At 35.0% G+C, this 16300-nt stretch overlaps 3 protein-coding genes across 3 annotated transcripts; all 3 read left to right on the top strand.

Moving 5' to 3' along the window:
- Positions 1-319: 319 nt before the first annotated feature.
- On the top strand, positions 320-2822 carry LOC141724268 (F-box/FBD/LRR-repeat protein At1g13570-like). The gene is made up of 4 exons (XM_074526343.1): positions 320-1322; positions 1438-1599; positions 1712-2495; positions 2621-2822. The coding sequence occupies exons 1-3, from the start codon at positions 381-383 to the stop codon at positions 2009-2011; spliced, it is 1404 nt and encodes a 467-aa protein (XP_074382444.1). The 5' UTR covers positions 320-380; the 3' UTR covers positions 2012-2495; positions 2621-2822.
- On the top strand, positions 2217-2833 carry LOC141717214 (coatomer subunit gamma-1-like). The gene is made up of 2 exons (XM_074519312.1): positions 2217-2495; positions 2621-2833. Exons 1-2 carry the CDS (start codon positions 2217-2219, stop codon positions 2831-2833), a joined length of 492 nt encoding a protein of 163 aa, XP_074375413.1.
- A 1635-nt stretch (positions 2834-4468) lies between these two features.
- On the top strand, positions 4469-6916 carry LOC141678594 (glyceraldehyde-3-phosphate dehydrogenase A, chloroplastic-like). Its single transcript, XM_074484938.1, has 5 exons — positions 4469-4694; positions 4969-5079; positions 5438-5736; positions 5827-6071; positions 6161-6916. The coding sequence occupies exons 1-5, from the start codon at positions 4653-4655 to the stop codon at positions 6661-6663; spliced, it is 1200 nt and encodes a 399-aa protein (XP_074341039.1). The 5' UTR covers positions 4469-4652; the 3' UTR covers positions 6664-6916.
- The last annotated feature ends 9384 nt before the right edge of the window (positions 6917-16300 follow it).

The raw sequence follows: 16300 nt of genomic DNA, 5'->3' as shown, positions 1-16300 counted from the left end.
TTCCGAGTTGTATAACCTTGTTTCAAGGTAAGACTACGTGATTTTCTTTATGTTTTTTTTATCTTTGCTCTCATTAGTCGCTTGTTTAAATATATATGTATCTCGTAAGTTTTCTCCATGCATAGCTTTGTTGTTTATTTGTAGAATATGAATTAGTATATTACATTATCGTCTTCTTTTCTAGTCAACTGCCTAGTTTCATAGACAGTTTAAGCTCCGGTCCTAGCTAACTCTAGTAAATACTTCTAAAGAATTTAGCCGTGCATCCTCTAAATTACTAGTTGATGAGCTAATAAAAATTTTAATGCAGGGTAGTCCCTGACACTAAGTAGTGATTTTGGAGCTGTAAAGACGAAACTCGAAGAAGCCGTTCCAATAAGATGCAACTAATCGGTAGTGGATCAGTGGAAAGGCCGGCCTATATAATTCCAATTAAGAGGCAATTCTCTGTGGAAGGACGCATTTGGGAGCCTCAAGTTAAATCTAGCCTAATCAGTGGTGCTAAATCATCAAGGCGACTTGATAATGACAGGATTAGCAATTTACCCATAGAGTTGATACATTGTATCTTTGGACGTCTGCCAGTTCATGATGCGGCAAAAACAAGTGTCTTGTCAAAAACATGGAGGAATGTATGGAAAATGCACCCTGTCGTAAAACTTGATGATCAATTCTTCTTGAAAGTCATGTTCAAGAATAAAAATTCTATCCTAACCCAAGGTACAAGCCTCTGTAATGCATTTTCAGCAGCCGTCGGTATGATTCTTTCGTCCCACACAGGCCCCATTCTGGACTTTAAACTCTATATTCCACAAAAACTGGATATGCTTCATATCCATAGGTGGATTAAGCAGCTAATGTACAAGGGTGTTAGAGCGCTAGTACTTTACAATTCGGAAACGAGTGCCCTTTCGAGTCCTTCTTATTTGTTTGATTGTTCAGAGTTGATTCAGTCAAGACTTTCAGAGCCAACTTTCCATTCTGAATGCTTCGCTAATCTGACTACAGTCCGCCTTGTCGAGATTTCAATTTCTTCTGACATGTCATTCGGGACCCAAATCCAAGAACTCTACTTGGAAAAATGTAAGGGAATTGAACATCTGGCCTGCCAGCTAACTACTAGTAACAATCTCAGAACCCTAAATATCTCTCGAAGTGAAACAGTTGACTGGAGATGGCTCGAATGCACAAAAAAACTGGAAAGCTTTGGTCTTCAATTGCTTGCTGCAGATTTCAAAGCCAACAAATCTGTCGATATGATAAGCCTTCTGAGTAATAGTCCCAGAATCAACACTCTACTACTTAATGGCTTCACCCTTGAGGTAACCTGAAATTTTAACAAATCTAGTTAATTGACTGTCTTATAATAACATATATGTGTCTGAATAATATAATGCTAGTTCACGGCTTACACTTCAATGTATTCTTTGTATACAGGTTCTGGGACGAGGTCTCTCTGTTTTGGATGAGCGTACAACAAAAATGGTAAACTTGAAGAAGCTGCGCTTGTACAGGCTTGGATATAACACGCGTCAGATCTTAACATGTCTTTCTTTGATCAGAAATCTTCCTAACTTGGAAGATCTTTTCATAGGACTGGTGAGAACTAGACCTTGTCTTAAGCAATGTCGTTGATTAAATGTACATGCTCTTCATATCATTGTGTTTTAATGCGCATATCAGAGCTTAGATTTAATAATTTTGTGTGCAGGAACTTGAAGGAAGAAAGAGTTCCAATCCTGCAGGATCGACAGTGGAACGTCATTTGGAATCACTAGATTGGAAGGACGTTTTGCTGGACCGACTTGAAGTAGTCAAAATAAATGGTGTTGATGGTTCAAGAGCAGAGCTACATCTATTAAAGCCTATTCTTGCATCTTCCCCATTGCTTAGAGTGATATCACTAGCCTGCAGCAAGACAGTAAGGGATCCTCAAGAGAAGTTGAGAATTAAACAAGAGTTGCTGCTACTACCTAGAAAATCCAGGGCATCACAAATTGTTTGGCTTTGATTTTTTCTATTTTTGCACCCAAAGGGTTGTTCTTGAACCAACTGATGTATGATTAACTGAATTTACAATTCTCAAACATATTTAAGAAGTGAAAGTTGTCAAACATATTTATGAAGGACATGTGGTATTAGAGTACAAGTGCAACCATAAATTTCCTGGGAAATCATGGAAAGATGTATGATATTTTTTTCTGTTATTAGATAATATGAGAGTAAGAGACCTTACAATTAAAATTTTCTGTTATTTTGAGGTTGATTGTTCTGCTGGTGAGAACAATAACATCGAGGAGAAAGTAGAATACAAGTTGAAAGAACTGGAGTTTTCTGTCACTTATTACATTGAGAAGATGTCCAAAGATTTTCGCGAAGAGTGGGGAAACATTGGCCAAAACCGTGAGAGGGTTTATAAGTTCGAGTATCAGCCTTTTCAGCCATATAATAGCTTGTCAGATGTGTTCAACCTTCTGGGCATCCATCCTTGTGAGGTATCAAGTCGTTCGTTTGTTATAATGTAGCATCTTATATTTTTAATGTTCTAAAATTTGGCCACAACAAGGTACAGACAGTTGACATGTATAGTTAATGAACTCATATGTATACTTCTTTCCAGGGAACAGAAGTTGTCCCGGAAGATGCCACATTGCACACTTGTTTATTAGCCGGTAAATACCTTGAAATGGAGATAGTGCTTGTCAAGGCGACTAGTAAATTCGCTAACACAAAATTCACCACTAGGCATACTGATATTAAATCTGTGCGATTGAAGCTTACCTGCATAATTTTGATGGTCAAGGGGGTGATGTTGTATTACTACTTTGAATGAATGACTATTAGTAAGTGAATCACTTTCGTGGATTTAACATGCTTTTAAAAATTTCTGTAGTCTAGCTTGATCGTACTTTGCATACAACATAACCAGATTTCACTTAAGCATTTGATCAAACACCCTCAACGCAACCCGTAGAACACCACAGTTCCATTACATTTTCTTACTTGTTATTTTTCCAAGAAAAATATTTTTTTAAATATCTGTTAGCAGCAGAGGAAATAGCATCATTATGGTGATTGCCTGATTGCTTCTTTTCACACAGGTTTAAACGATTAAAAACAGATTTTTGTGTAATTACAGAAATAACTGTAATTCAAATGAATATTATTTTTATTTTAAAAAATAATAATTATGTTTCTTACATATGGTATAAAAAAATTGAAATATTAAATAAGAGGAATTAGCTAATCCTTAATAATTGAAAAATAACAGAAAAAGATAATCGAGATTTTTTTTTAATTTTTTAAAGTTAAACTCACACACAGAGGCGGATCCTCTAAGGGGCAAGGGGGGTCATCCGACCCCCTTAAATTTTTAGTTTAGTTAAATTTGTATATTTAAATTATATAAAAATTAAAAATGACACCCCTTAATTTTTGCAAAAAAAGATTGCCTCCTACTTAAAGTTTTTTGATGTCAAAAGTCATTTCATTTGGGCAACATTTATATGGTTAAAAAAACACAAAGATATGAGTGTAATTCGGTCCGGGAAAGTGGGGTTTCGAGACATGTGTAATTCGAGTTGGGTTTAATTGAGTCGAGTGAGCTCGTTTAGTTAAATAAGTCTAAACCTCTGCTGAATCCGACTCGTTAATTTTCACGAGTCGAGACGGCTCGTTTAGCTAAACGAGTCAGTTTTAACGAGCCGTCTCGTTCAAATTTACAATAAATCAAGCCTAAAACGTTACCCGAATTCGGCTCGTTTAATTTAACAAGTCGAGTTGAGCCGACTTGTTTAATTAAACGAGTCGAAACCTTTACCCGCACTCGAGCTCGTTTATAAAACAAGCCGAGCCCAGTAAAACGAGTTCGAGCCGGGCTACACAAAGATGTTGGTAAAATTGCTAGTGATTCTAACGGTTGCAACTGCAGCAATTAGGAGAGGATTTTCAGCCGAAAATATACTGAATAATTTTTTTTTAGCCGAGCTCGAGCTTATTTCGAGCCGAACTCGAGCAAAACATGTCAAATGCCCGGCTCGAGCTCGTCAAAAAAAAATTCCGACCCCCCTATATTCGAAGCTGGATCCGCCACTGCACACACATGTTAGAAGTTAAAATCATCTTAAAACCTAGTATGTTTTGCTTTTCTTAAAATTAACACTTAGTTATCAAAAAAGATGATACAGATTTTCCAAGTCCTAACAAATTCAGATGTAACCATTTGTTTTTTTTTACAGTTATAAAAAGCAAAAGGTTTGCAGTTGTGAACTCTGTTACAGTTAACATAGTCCACAGAGCAGCATATAGATTTTCTAAGTCCTGAACATCCTATAAGGAGTGGTGCAATTGACAGAGTGTCACTTTTGAAAGATAAGGTAGTGTAGGATTTTTGATGTAATACAATACAACCATATGTTATATGGATGTGATATGAAAGGCCATTGAACAAAGTCACTTAAAAAACCAATGCAAAAATAAACACTCAAACCATAGCCATATAATGAGCTAGACCTCTATCTATCATCCATAATCTCATCCACATTCTTATTTTTGTGCCCATTCCCCACATATATCTTTCACATTTATCATCTCCTTCTCTTAAATATTAGCCAGTTCTCTTTGATCACTGGTAGTGTCCCGTATCGATAACCATGGCCTCGGCTGCTCTTTTCATGGGCAGTTCATCTCTCCAGGTCTTTTACCAACCATTTTTAGTGATCATACTTAAAAACTTGTAGTTATGTTTCTTATTTTTTATTTTGGTATGTTTGTTTTATGATTTAAGTAATGTTCACGGAAGTAGTCACATGTCCACGTACATCTGACACTTCCCAGACCCTAAAATGCTCAAGTGCATGGACGTGTAACATTTTTTTGTACATGACTTATGAGTTAACATATTAGAAGTAAAGTTTTTTGGCTATGCATAGAATAAAAGATTAATATATGTTTGTGATTACTGTGCAGGTGAACAAAGGATTCTCGGATTTTGCAGGGCTGCGTTCCTCTGCTGCTCTTCCTTTTAACAAAAGAACATCTGATGACTTGCTCTCTGTTGTTGCCTTCCAGACCTCTGTGGTGAGTCTCCCCTGTTATTCACTTTATAAGTTACATTGTAGGTAGCAATTTGTTTGATATTTTAAAATTACATAGGTGAAGTTCTCACATTCTAGCTAGTAATTCTCTTGTCTAGGGTAAGTAAGTCTTGCTAGTAACTTTCAATTTCAGTTCTTGTATAAAAGGATACTTGATGTTTTGACTTAAAGTGAAAACTAATGACAACTCAGTATGACCGCAGAGATAAATTATGAGATTAGTGAACTACCTTATAATTTCGTTTCAACAAGGGTTACAACTTTAGTCTCGTGGATTCATGTATGATGTATATGAGACCAAATGTACCATATATCCTAGTACTGATTTGTAATTAATCTAGATCGGTGGAGGCAACAAGAGAGGAGTTGTGGAAGCCAAGCTAAAGGTAGCCATAAATGGATTTGGAAGAATCGGAAGGAACTTTCTTAGGTGTTGGCATGGAAGGAAAGACTCTCCTCTCGATGTTGTTGCCATCAATGACACCGGTGGTGTAAAGCAAGCATCTCACCTTCTCAAATACGACTCGACACTCGGCATCTTTGATGCTGATGTCAAGCCTGTAGGTACTGATGGCATCTCTGTTGATGGAAAGGTCATCCAAGTTGTCTCTAACCGCAACCCTAGCAACCTACCATGGGGGTACTTCACCTCTTTTTGTTCTTTTAGCATTATCATTGACTTACAAATTATACTTGTACAAAGAGTAATTTTGAAAAAAATAATATACAGGGAGCTAGGAATTGACTTGGTCATCGAAGGAACTGGAGTGTTTGTGGACAGAGAGGGTGCTGGTAAACATCTTGAGGCTGGAGCCAAGAAAGTACTCATCACAGCCCCCGGAAAGGGTGACATTCCGACATATGTTGTTGGTGTCAACGCAGAATTATATAATCATTCTGAGAGCATAATTAGTAATGCGTCCTGCACTACCAACTGTCTTGCACCCTTCGTGAAGGTTCTTGACCAGAAATTTGGTAATACTTTCTCCCCTTGGCTTTTCTTAAGAATGAAAGAATACCATTAATGTTCCCAGAGCTAAAATGTTTGAGATATGTCATTATAGGCATTATCAAGGGGACCATGACCACAACTCACTCCTACACCGGAGACCAGAGGCTGCTTGATGCAAGCCACAGGGATCTCAGGCGTGCACGTGCTGCAGCACTCAACATTGTCCCAACATCAACAGGTGCAGCGAAGGCTGTGGCACTCGTCCTACCAAATCTCAAGGGAAAGCTCAATGGTATTGCCCTCCGTGTACCCACTCCTAATGTGTCAGTTGTGGATCTCGTTGTTCAGGTTACCAAGAAGACATTTGCTGAGGAAGTCAATGCTGCGTTCAAGGAGAGCTCTGACAACGAGCTAAAAGGCATCCTAGCCTTGTGCGAGGAACCACTTGTTTCAGTTGATTTCAGATGCTCGGATGTTTCCTCAACAGTTGATGCATCGCTGACCATGGTTATGGGAGACGACATGGTGAAGGTGATTGCCTGGTATGACAACGAGTGGGGATACTCACAGCGAGTGGTTGATTTGGCCGATATTGTTGCCAGTAAATGGGAATGATCTCTTTCTGATGGTTGGTTATATTAACTTTCCCGTTCATAGATTTCTGATTTTTGTTGAAAACTGTAATATGAGGATGAACTTCATCAATTATATTTGAAACTAAACATCAGCCTGCGAACAAAAGGTCACCTGTGGTCTTTTTTTCTTGAGTACGATGTTTCAAATTTCGGAAGTTTTTCTGTTTGTAAAGCATTTAGGCATTATTATATCACAATAAGAATAAGCTATACGACATTTGTTTTGCCTACTATTTAATTCTCTTGTCTGATACATGCTTTGTTTCATATGAGATTAGTGTTACTATCTATTTTTTGGTTGGAAGGAATGGGATGAGACGATCTCTAAATTAAATGGCATAGCTTCTGCATATCCACAATGCCTTGATGAGTTCATATCCTGTCGGAGTACACGTATACTTTAAAGAAACACAATCCCAATCAACTGAACTGAGACTGTTTTTGATGGTAAAGATCTTTCCAGGAAGCCTTTAAAGATGCAGGAATAAATCTTCCCGAGAAGACCTTTTTAGAACATGAAGTGTGTTTAGGTGTTACTATCTGCTAATGGAAAGATGGTCATAAACATGTGCATGACAAATGTCGCCATAAACTCAAGTATACAAGCAAAAATAGAATGGAAACCAAAAAAGCTAAATATATTACGACCAAATTTAGATGATTGTACCTAACAGTTTGTGTTACAAGACAAGGGATATAGGTTTGCAACAAAAGGATAGGCAGGAGCATATTTAAAGTCCTCTGTAATATTCTCAAATGGAAGCTCAGATAGTATCTCGACCTTCTGGCTCATGGAATTACATACGGAGAACAGCTAATGGAAACACAGATAGCCCCAAAACCTTCTCATAAAATTATAAGAAAAAACTTTTCCAGCAATAGATATGATGAGAGCTGAATCTTCTTCACTACAAGAGGAAAGGCCTATTGCAACAGAAAGTTAGTAAGATATTTATTATCCGCCAAAAACAAAAATTTATCAATTTACTCGCCCGCTATTTACTTTTCAACGATATTTGTCATGTATTTGTCGTAAGATATTAAACAACATACAATTTTGAAATAAAGTACTAATAATTTTATTTTATATTTAAATTTATATGAAAAAAATTATTTTACTAAGAAACTTGGTGACATATATTAAAATATTTCATCGTAAAGTGTAACTTGCGACCAAATTGTAAGTATTCTGCCATACAGTATGAATAATTTTATTTTACATTTAAATTTGTATGAATTAATTCATTTTACTAAAACTTTTGTGACATATATTTAAGTATTTTGTCATAAGGTATAACTTGCGAAGATGGCCGTCTCCTGTCCCCCTGCCGGCGGGGAATCTGCTCCGATTTGTGGCGGCTAGATTGTTAGGGTAGGGGTTCTATTTGGTTTATTGAATTTTGTTCTATTTATTCCGAATAGGGGAACATTTTAGTATTAGGATATCAACCACTAAATTCGATATTGTAAAATAATTAAAATTTAAATATTTAAATTAGTTTATTTTTTCCGTCCATTTTTTATTTTTGACAATTTTCACCTAGTACAGTTGGATTACTCAAAACAAATACCATTAAGGTATAAAATCTAAACCTAATCCATACCTGAAACCTTAAATTGGTAACTCATAAACTATATAATACAATTAAATTATAAAATATAACCCCAATACATACCCTATACCTAACTCTATAACAAGCAAAGTAAATGTGTAACCACACTACCTCTAAGTACTTAGATGCTCGTATTTAATTATAATTTGATCATTAGCTTAATGCCGTTTTCTTGATAAATTATAGTAAGTGAAGCATATGGAACCTCTTGTTATTTTTTTGTACTTTTTAAAATTAATTGAACAAATTAACTTTTTTGAGTATTATCAAAAAACAAAAAGTCAAAATTCTCTAATTACGTTTATTTTTTAGTATCCAAAAAATCAATATACTTATATAAAGTAGAAAACGGAGGCGTTTATTTGGCGTCTCTCAGATCACTTCATTCTATTTTTCTATTTTTCTCAATTTTTGAATTAATAAACATAAAAAACAACGATTACCTTATATTTTTCTAAATATATTATCATCATTCGTAATATTCTCCTAAAATTTTCACGACTTCTTCCTTTAATTGCAAGTCTAGACTAACAAGTCAGGTAGTTCAAAATTTAATATTTATACTCTCCTAAAATTTTTGTGAGTTCTTCTGTTAAGATTTTTGCAATTTTTAGATAAATAATTCAGGAAAGTCTTGACTAACAAGTTAGGTAGTTTAAAATTTAATTGAGAAAAGTCTTGACTAACAAGATAGGTAATATAAAAAGACAAGTAAATAATATTATATATACATAAGTGCTAATCTTTTGACTTAAATTGTTAGCTAGATTTTTCATTACAGTTTCAAACTTTATTTTGCATGTTATTATACTTTGCCGGTATTTAATTATTTAAGCCTTTAATTTGTGTTAATTGTTTGATTGGTTTTATGATTTTAAAGTGCAACGTTTTGTTTAAGAAAGGATCTGGATGCTACGAGACTTAGAGGTTCATTTTGTTAAACCTTTAAGTTTGTGTTAATTGTTTGGTTGACTTTATGATTTTAGAAGCGTATATTTATGTGTGCAACCAAGTAAATGAATAGATAGTAAAAAATACCGCTATCTTCTGATTTTCCGTTGTGAAATAATTGACATTTGGACGCAACTCATCAATATGGACACTGTGAACGTTTTTTGATTGAAGTTTTATGTACGAGAACCGCCGTTGCGATTTCTTCCCTTCTTCTTCTTGTAGTCCCATATATAAAATACTTAAAAAGAACAACAAATGCACAATAATAAAAAATACAAAAATATGTAACAAAAAATATCAAAAATTTCTTCTTTCCTCCATTTTATCGATTCTTCATTGGTCATCATTAATCTTCAAGTACCTGTTTGGTAAAATTGAGCAGAACGGGTTGGTCGGTTTAAAAACTTATAATTGACCAACTTGTGACCGATAATGATGCTAACGTGAAATAGATGTGCATGTCGTATATATTTGTGATCGTTTTCTATAGTCGGTTATGTTGTTCATCGGTTTAGGTCTTTTCAGTTGGTTAAATATATGGTCGCCTAGTAGTAATATCCTGATGACATGAAGTAACCCTCCACAATGGACATGTGGTTAAAATTTACTAATAACGTTGCATTTGACTTTAATATTTGACCAAAAAATGGTCCCATTATGTCATAAAGGACAAAAAATGGTCAGTTTTACGCTGAATTATCCTGACTAGTACTACTTTAGTCAATTGAATTGGTCGGTTATATATTTATTTTAGACTGATCCTATTTGGTTGGAGAAGTTGCCCAATAACGAGGTAGAGCAGATAATCATAGAGAGTGGAAAAGAGCTCTCTATGAGTGATATTGGACAAAGCTCGAGTAGGCAACTTGTTTAAAACATAAACAACATGTCTAACATCGGTATGGTATTTTGAGGGCATCTCTCTCGTCCAACATGCTTCTAGTCATAGCCTGGTCAGTTAATTCACAACCGTTAGATATTTTCAATTAAATTAATGGGAACGAAGGTATACTATTAAAAGTTATAAATATAAGTAGAGAAGTGTAAGGATCGAGTCACTTTGATAAAATATTAAAAATTATTAATTAAAATATATTATGATTAAACGACCGTGCATGGAACCAATTATATACTAGTATATATAGAGTAAAGCTATTTTAAAGTTATGACGCTCTTGCCATCTCATATAAATAAAATGTCGTTTAAATAACTAATCAGTAATGTAATAATTGTATAAACTATCTACAACTTAAAATAAATAAGACTTGTTCCATTAAAACATGTCAAAAATATATTTAATATATATCCCAAAAAAATATCTAAGGTTTTTTAGAAAAATACTACAAATCTCAAAAAAAATTTAAAATTTGTTCACTGGCTAAAGAGTGGGTCTTTGAAAGAAATCCATCAGCGGTATTCATTTTGCTATCATCTTCGTGTATTTTTAACTAGAATGTTTATACATAATATTGCTAACAGCATCACGAGCCTTGTTTGGACAATTGGACAGGTGCTTGTCAGATCGGGACTCAAACGAGGTAAATTTTTTGCATCTGATATACTTGAATCATATTATATGGATTGTAGTTAGTTTTTAATTGTTAGCATGTGCCCCCGTTTGAATTTTGAAATGTGTGTGCGATGTGTGCTAACTTATAATTTCATATAAATTTTTTAGTCAACTGAAAGAATAAGATATATCTTGTTGCTCTTTGTATATCTTATTAAAAGTGATCTAGGAATTTTTCAAGGGGCAGATAAATTACACTTGTGATTATAACAATTTGTCAAAGGAAATTAACTGTTCCTTAATTTATGTATAGGTTATGCGTGTAATTGCTAATGGTTCAAGATAAAATGGTCACAGAGAAGCAAGCTAAAATGGTCATACACAAGAAAATCATTTAAGCGCGGACAATGAAGATGAATTTCGACACGTGCTGAGAAGGTGATCCCTACACTAGGCTGATTCATACTTCCAAATCCCACTCCATTATTTTAGTGTACTGTAATTCATTGATGAAATTACTGTAATTTTGCCGAATAAGGTGTAACTGAGTTAGTCACATATAATTTTCTTTCGACGGCAGTAACTGCTCAAGAAACTATGTACTGAAATGGCGTGTTCTGTCGGCTTGTTATCATATTCTCAAGTTATTAATTTTTCTAAATTAACAAGAAAATACAAATTAGATAAGGCACTCTAAAGATATTATACGAAATAATGGAATATGTTCCCGCTCCGTTTATCATCAAGTAGCACATGTAATCATAATCATTAGCATCAAAGTTCGGTGAATGGAAATATTTTTATAGATTCGTAACCAAAATTATGAATACAATACAAATTAAGTCGATTATCAGAAGTGTTGAATCTATATAGATTTAACCCATTACAGAAGTATGACATTCTTATTATGGCATAACTGCATCAACTTGATTGGAACATTATTAGTTTAACGGGATCTCAAAGAGTAAAAACTTGACCTTTCAATTTAAGAGGAAAAACTAAATGAACAATGACGTCCAAATACAGGGTTGTATAGAAAGAATCTGAAGGGAATGTTAGCCCCTTTATACTAATCGATTTCCCAGTGAAGCCATAGAGGTGTCCAACTCTCTTTATCAAGAAAACCCAGCTTCTTATAGACATCATAAGTGAGAACATCGGCTGAACTTCCAGTATCTACGAAAACCCGGTAGATGTTTGTAGTTCCAATATTAGTCTTGAACACCAAGGCATGAGAGTGTGGGTGATGAACCCATTCCGCATCCTCCCTGGTAAATAGGATGTCCGCGTCTTCCCCTTCGAAATTTGTGGAGGATGATCCGCTAGATGATAAATGTTAGTGAGAGAAATCGCCTTAGCCTCGCAGATATATCTTTCTATTGCCTTATTATTGTTTCCCTCTAAATGAGGCCCTTCCATGATCACATGTATGCTGCTCTCTCTTGTACCTCTTACTGATGGCCCATCATTTTTGTTATTTGGTGGGGGAACTTCATGGTGGCCGACTCCTTCTGTCTTGTGCTTTTTTACTTCTCGTACAACCCATTCAGTGAGCTTGTCATTATGACTCAGGTCCTCTATCTGCTTATTTAGTTCCCAACAATACGCGGTCTCATGTCCTGTTTGCTCATGAAAAGCACAATACTTTTTGGTGTCCTTGATTCCGAATCTATTCATTATATGAGGCTTCCTAAACATGCTGTTATGCGTATTTACGGCATATGTGTTCAACAGATGTGACCAAGGGATTGTAAGTGGGCTCGCTCCTGTCTCCATCCTTCTTCGTAGTGGAGACATATCCCTTGTGTTTCGGTCCCTCTTAGGGCTCTCACTGTGACCCCTACCATTTCTTTGGGACTCCAAGATATCTTTCTCTTACTTTCCTTCCCCTTACTGTTGCTTTTATTTCTGCCTCCGTTCTTTTTCAAATCCTGCATACACTACTAGAAATAGTATATACGACATCGGTGGTTAGACATCGGTACATAATGTACCCGATGTTAAAAGATTTTTTAACATCAGTTTGTAAATAAGCAATGTAAATAAGAATATTGACATCGGTTTTGTATATTAACCGTTTTCTATGTTCAAAAAGAAATACTCCATTATACATATTTTTAACTTTAACATCAGTTAGTTTTTCAAGCCGTTATCTATGGCTAGTTTAAAAAAATTGAAAATTTACTTGTACTTTACCCCGTTTTAGTACACAAATTTCCCCGCTTTGAACAAAATCTTCCCCTGCTCATTTTTTATTCCCCCTTCCCAAATTATCACTCTCAAATTTCCTCCTTTTGCTCTCAGATCTGGTCTCCAACCTCGACATCCTCTCTCTCTCTCTCTCTCTCTCTCACCACAACTCTCTCACTCACTCTAAAACCACGCCTGAAATTCTCCCTCTTCTCACTCAAACCACGACTGAAACTCTCTCTCACCGTCACGACCCCCCTTTCACCTCTCAAACCCTAATTTACCCCATCCTCACAAATAATATTCACCACTTCATAAATTAAAACCATGCCGTAATTAAGCAATAACCCAACTTGCAATAAGTTTGATTTATATAAAATTGAATGGTGAAACAAAGTAGATTTATACAAAATCGATTGGTGAAAGGTCGAATTATGGACGTGCTAAAAGCGATTAAAAGATTGTTTGTTGAAGGGAAGGAGTTCTCTGTAACAAATTGAGCTTGAAATTAGGAATATTTGATTTAGTAGTTTGAAATCAAGATTTGTAAGCAACTGGTTTGGTTTGATTAGGTATGTAACTTTTGTTGCATGCTAATTCTCAATGATCAGAAGAAGCTCAGGATCTGACTGTGTTTTAGATGTCATCAGTATTTGGCGTGTCGTCAGGATTTGACACATTATCAGTATTTGCATGTCATCAGCATCTAGAAGCGGTCAGCTAAGAAGATTGATTTTGTTCTTTAGTTTGAGGAATAAATCTATTACGTTCTGAGCCATAAGACTTTATCTATTCAGTTAAAGATATGTATCATTTTCAGTTAGTATTTGATAATGCATATCTTAGATTGATTTGTTGCAGCTGTGTAATATATAAACACAATTTAGGTCATCACATAGTGAATTAACTCGAGCATTGTACGACCCAGCAGCTCTCAAGAATATCGGTATTTCTTGAGAGAGTTTGTAACAATTTTTATCAGAAATATAAAGAACTGTTATATTTTTCATACTTGTTCGAAACATTTATACAATTGTATCCAACCCCCCTTAAATAATTGTATTATTATTGTGCAACAATTGGTATCAGAGTGAACTAATAATTTACTATTAGAAACGATCTAAACATGTCTCTGAACAAGTATGAGAGTATCAAAATCCCCATTCTGAAAAAGACTGAATATCCTACATGGAAGGTGAAGATGCTAATGTACTTGGAAGCTACAGATCCAGACTACCTCGACAGAATCAATGATGGACCTTACAAGCCAACAAAATTGGTACCTGCGATTCCTACTGTTGATGAACACCTTCAGTTGAAGAAAAAGAGTGAGTGGACACCAGAAGAGAAAGCCACTGTGCTGAAGTATGCAAAGGTAAGAAACATTTTGCATAACAGTCTTGACTCTGTGATGTCCAACAGGGTTATAGCCTACAAGACTGACAAAGATCCGGGATGCCCTTGAAACTCAATGTCAAGGAACCACGACCATCAAGAAGAACAGAGGGGCTGTTCTAATTCAAGAATATGAACATTTTGAGGCCAAGTCTGATGAAAGTCTCACCGACATTTATGATAGGTATCTCACTCTGCTTAACAACCTATCTTTGGTGGGAAAGGTGTATGATCTGGAAGATTCAAACACCAAATTTCTGAGAGCTCTGAATGAGGAATGGGAGACTTAGACTTCAATCATATGACATCCGTATGATTTGGAAAAAGTCACTCTGGATGAAATCTATGGCATGCTGAAGACTCATGATTTGGAAGTCCAACAAAGGAAACAGAGGAAAAGCAATAAGGGAAAGTCAGCTGCTATAAAAGTGAATGATAAGGCTTCAAAAGATAGACCAGTTGAAGCTACAAGGAAAAAGAACTATCTGCCTAAATCAGATACTGATGATTCATCATCAAATCCTGATGATGACACTGATTCTGAAACTGATGAGAACATGACAGATTCTGATGTCATGCAGATGGCTGCAATGATGGTTAAATGCTTCTAGAGGATGTAGTTCAGGAAGTCTCAGAAGAATAGAAGCTTCAGGAAGAAGTTTACTAGAGGAGAAAGGAAGCCTTCTGGAAGAAGAGAATGAAAGAATTTTATAGCTGGAAAAGTTGACAGATCAAAGATCAAGTGCTACAATTGTGATGAACCTGGTCACTTTGCTAGTGAATGCAGAAAGGCAAGGAATGAAAAAGGGAAGAACAAAGCCTTGATTACATCAAGCAAGAATTGGATGGATTCCACTGATTCTGAAATAAAGGAACAAACTATGCACTGATGGCTAGTTTTGATAATCCTGTTTCTTCTGATTCTAAGGTATCAACTTCTTTCTTTTCTCTTGATACTAAAGATATATCTATATTGAAATCTATTCTTAAGTCTCTCTATAGAAATTTTAAGAATAAGACTCTAGAAAATAATAGACTGTTAATTGAAATTGAGGTTTTAAAATCTAGGAATGATCAGTTAGAGTCTGACTTAATAAACCAGATTGAAATTAAAAAAACATACAATAAAGATACTTGAGGCTAGGTACAATATGTTGGAAAAAGAATTAGAAAATGAGAGGAAAACCCTTAAAGCCTGGACTGATTCAGGGAAAAAGGTTCATGAGATAATCTCTAAAAAAAATTGAAAGAATGTCTTGGCTATAAAGATGGAATTAAATGTTGACACTGAAAATGGAATTACCCTTAAGACTCCTGTTAAGTTTATTTCTTCAGAAGTTGATGAACCCAAATCTATCTTTGAGAAGGGTTCAACCTCTGCATCTTAAGAAAAGAAAGTAAATGATAAAACTCAAAGAGAGGAAAACAAGGAGACCATTAAGACTGTTAAGAAAGAAAAGAACATATGACTTTTGTCTAAATGACAATTAAAAAAAGAAATTATCTAAGGTTACTAATAAACCTCGAGTAAAAAGTCCAAAAAGAAACAGGATTGGTAAGCAAGGTATTTAAAGGAATCTAACTATAAGTTTATTCCCAATGCTCCTAGAAAAACTTGTTTTAGTTGTGGTAATACTAATCATCTTGCTATTGATTGCAGGAGGAGTAAGAAAAAGAAAACTGCTATTCCTGAGTCTGATGTTAGGAGTAGTTCAGTACTTTACAAACCACAAAATCCTTGTTTTCATTGTGTTAGTAGTTGACATTCAATTTACACTTGTAGTTCTTATCATAAGGTGTATCATAATTTCTATGAACCTTTGCCAAAGTTCAATAAAACTGCTTATGTGATTAATACTGCCAGTTTTACTAAATTTACTTCTGATAGGACAAATTCTGTTAAAGAAAAAACTGTCAGAAATAACTCTGAATCACAAAAACTTAAGTTATCCAAA

Source organism: Apium graveolens, chromosome 1 (assembly GCF_009905375.1).
Source record: "Apium graveolens cultivar Ventura chromosome 1, ASM990537v1, whole genome shotgun sequence".
NCBI classification, from domain to species: domain Eukaryota; kingdom Viridiplantae; phylum Streptophyta; class Magnoliopsida; order Apiales; family Apiaceae; genus Apium; species Apium graveolens.
This window is presented reverse-complemented; position numbering and strand designations above follow the sequence as displayed.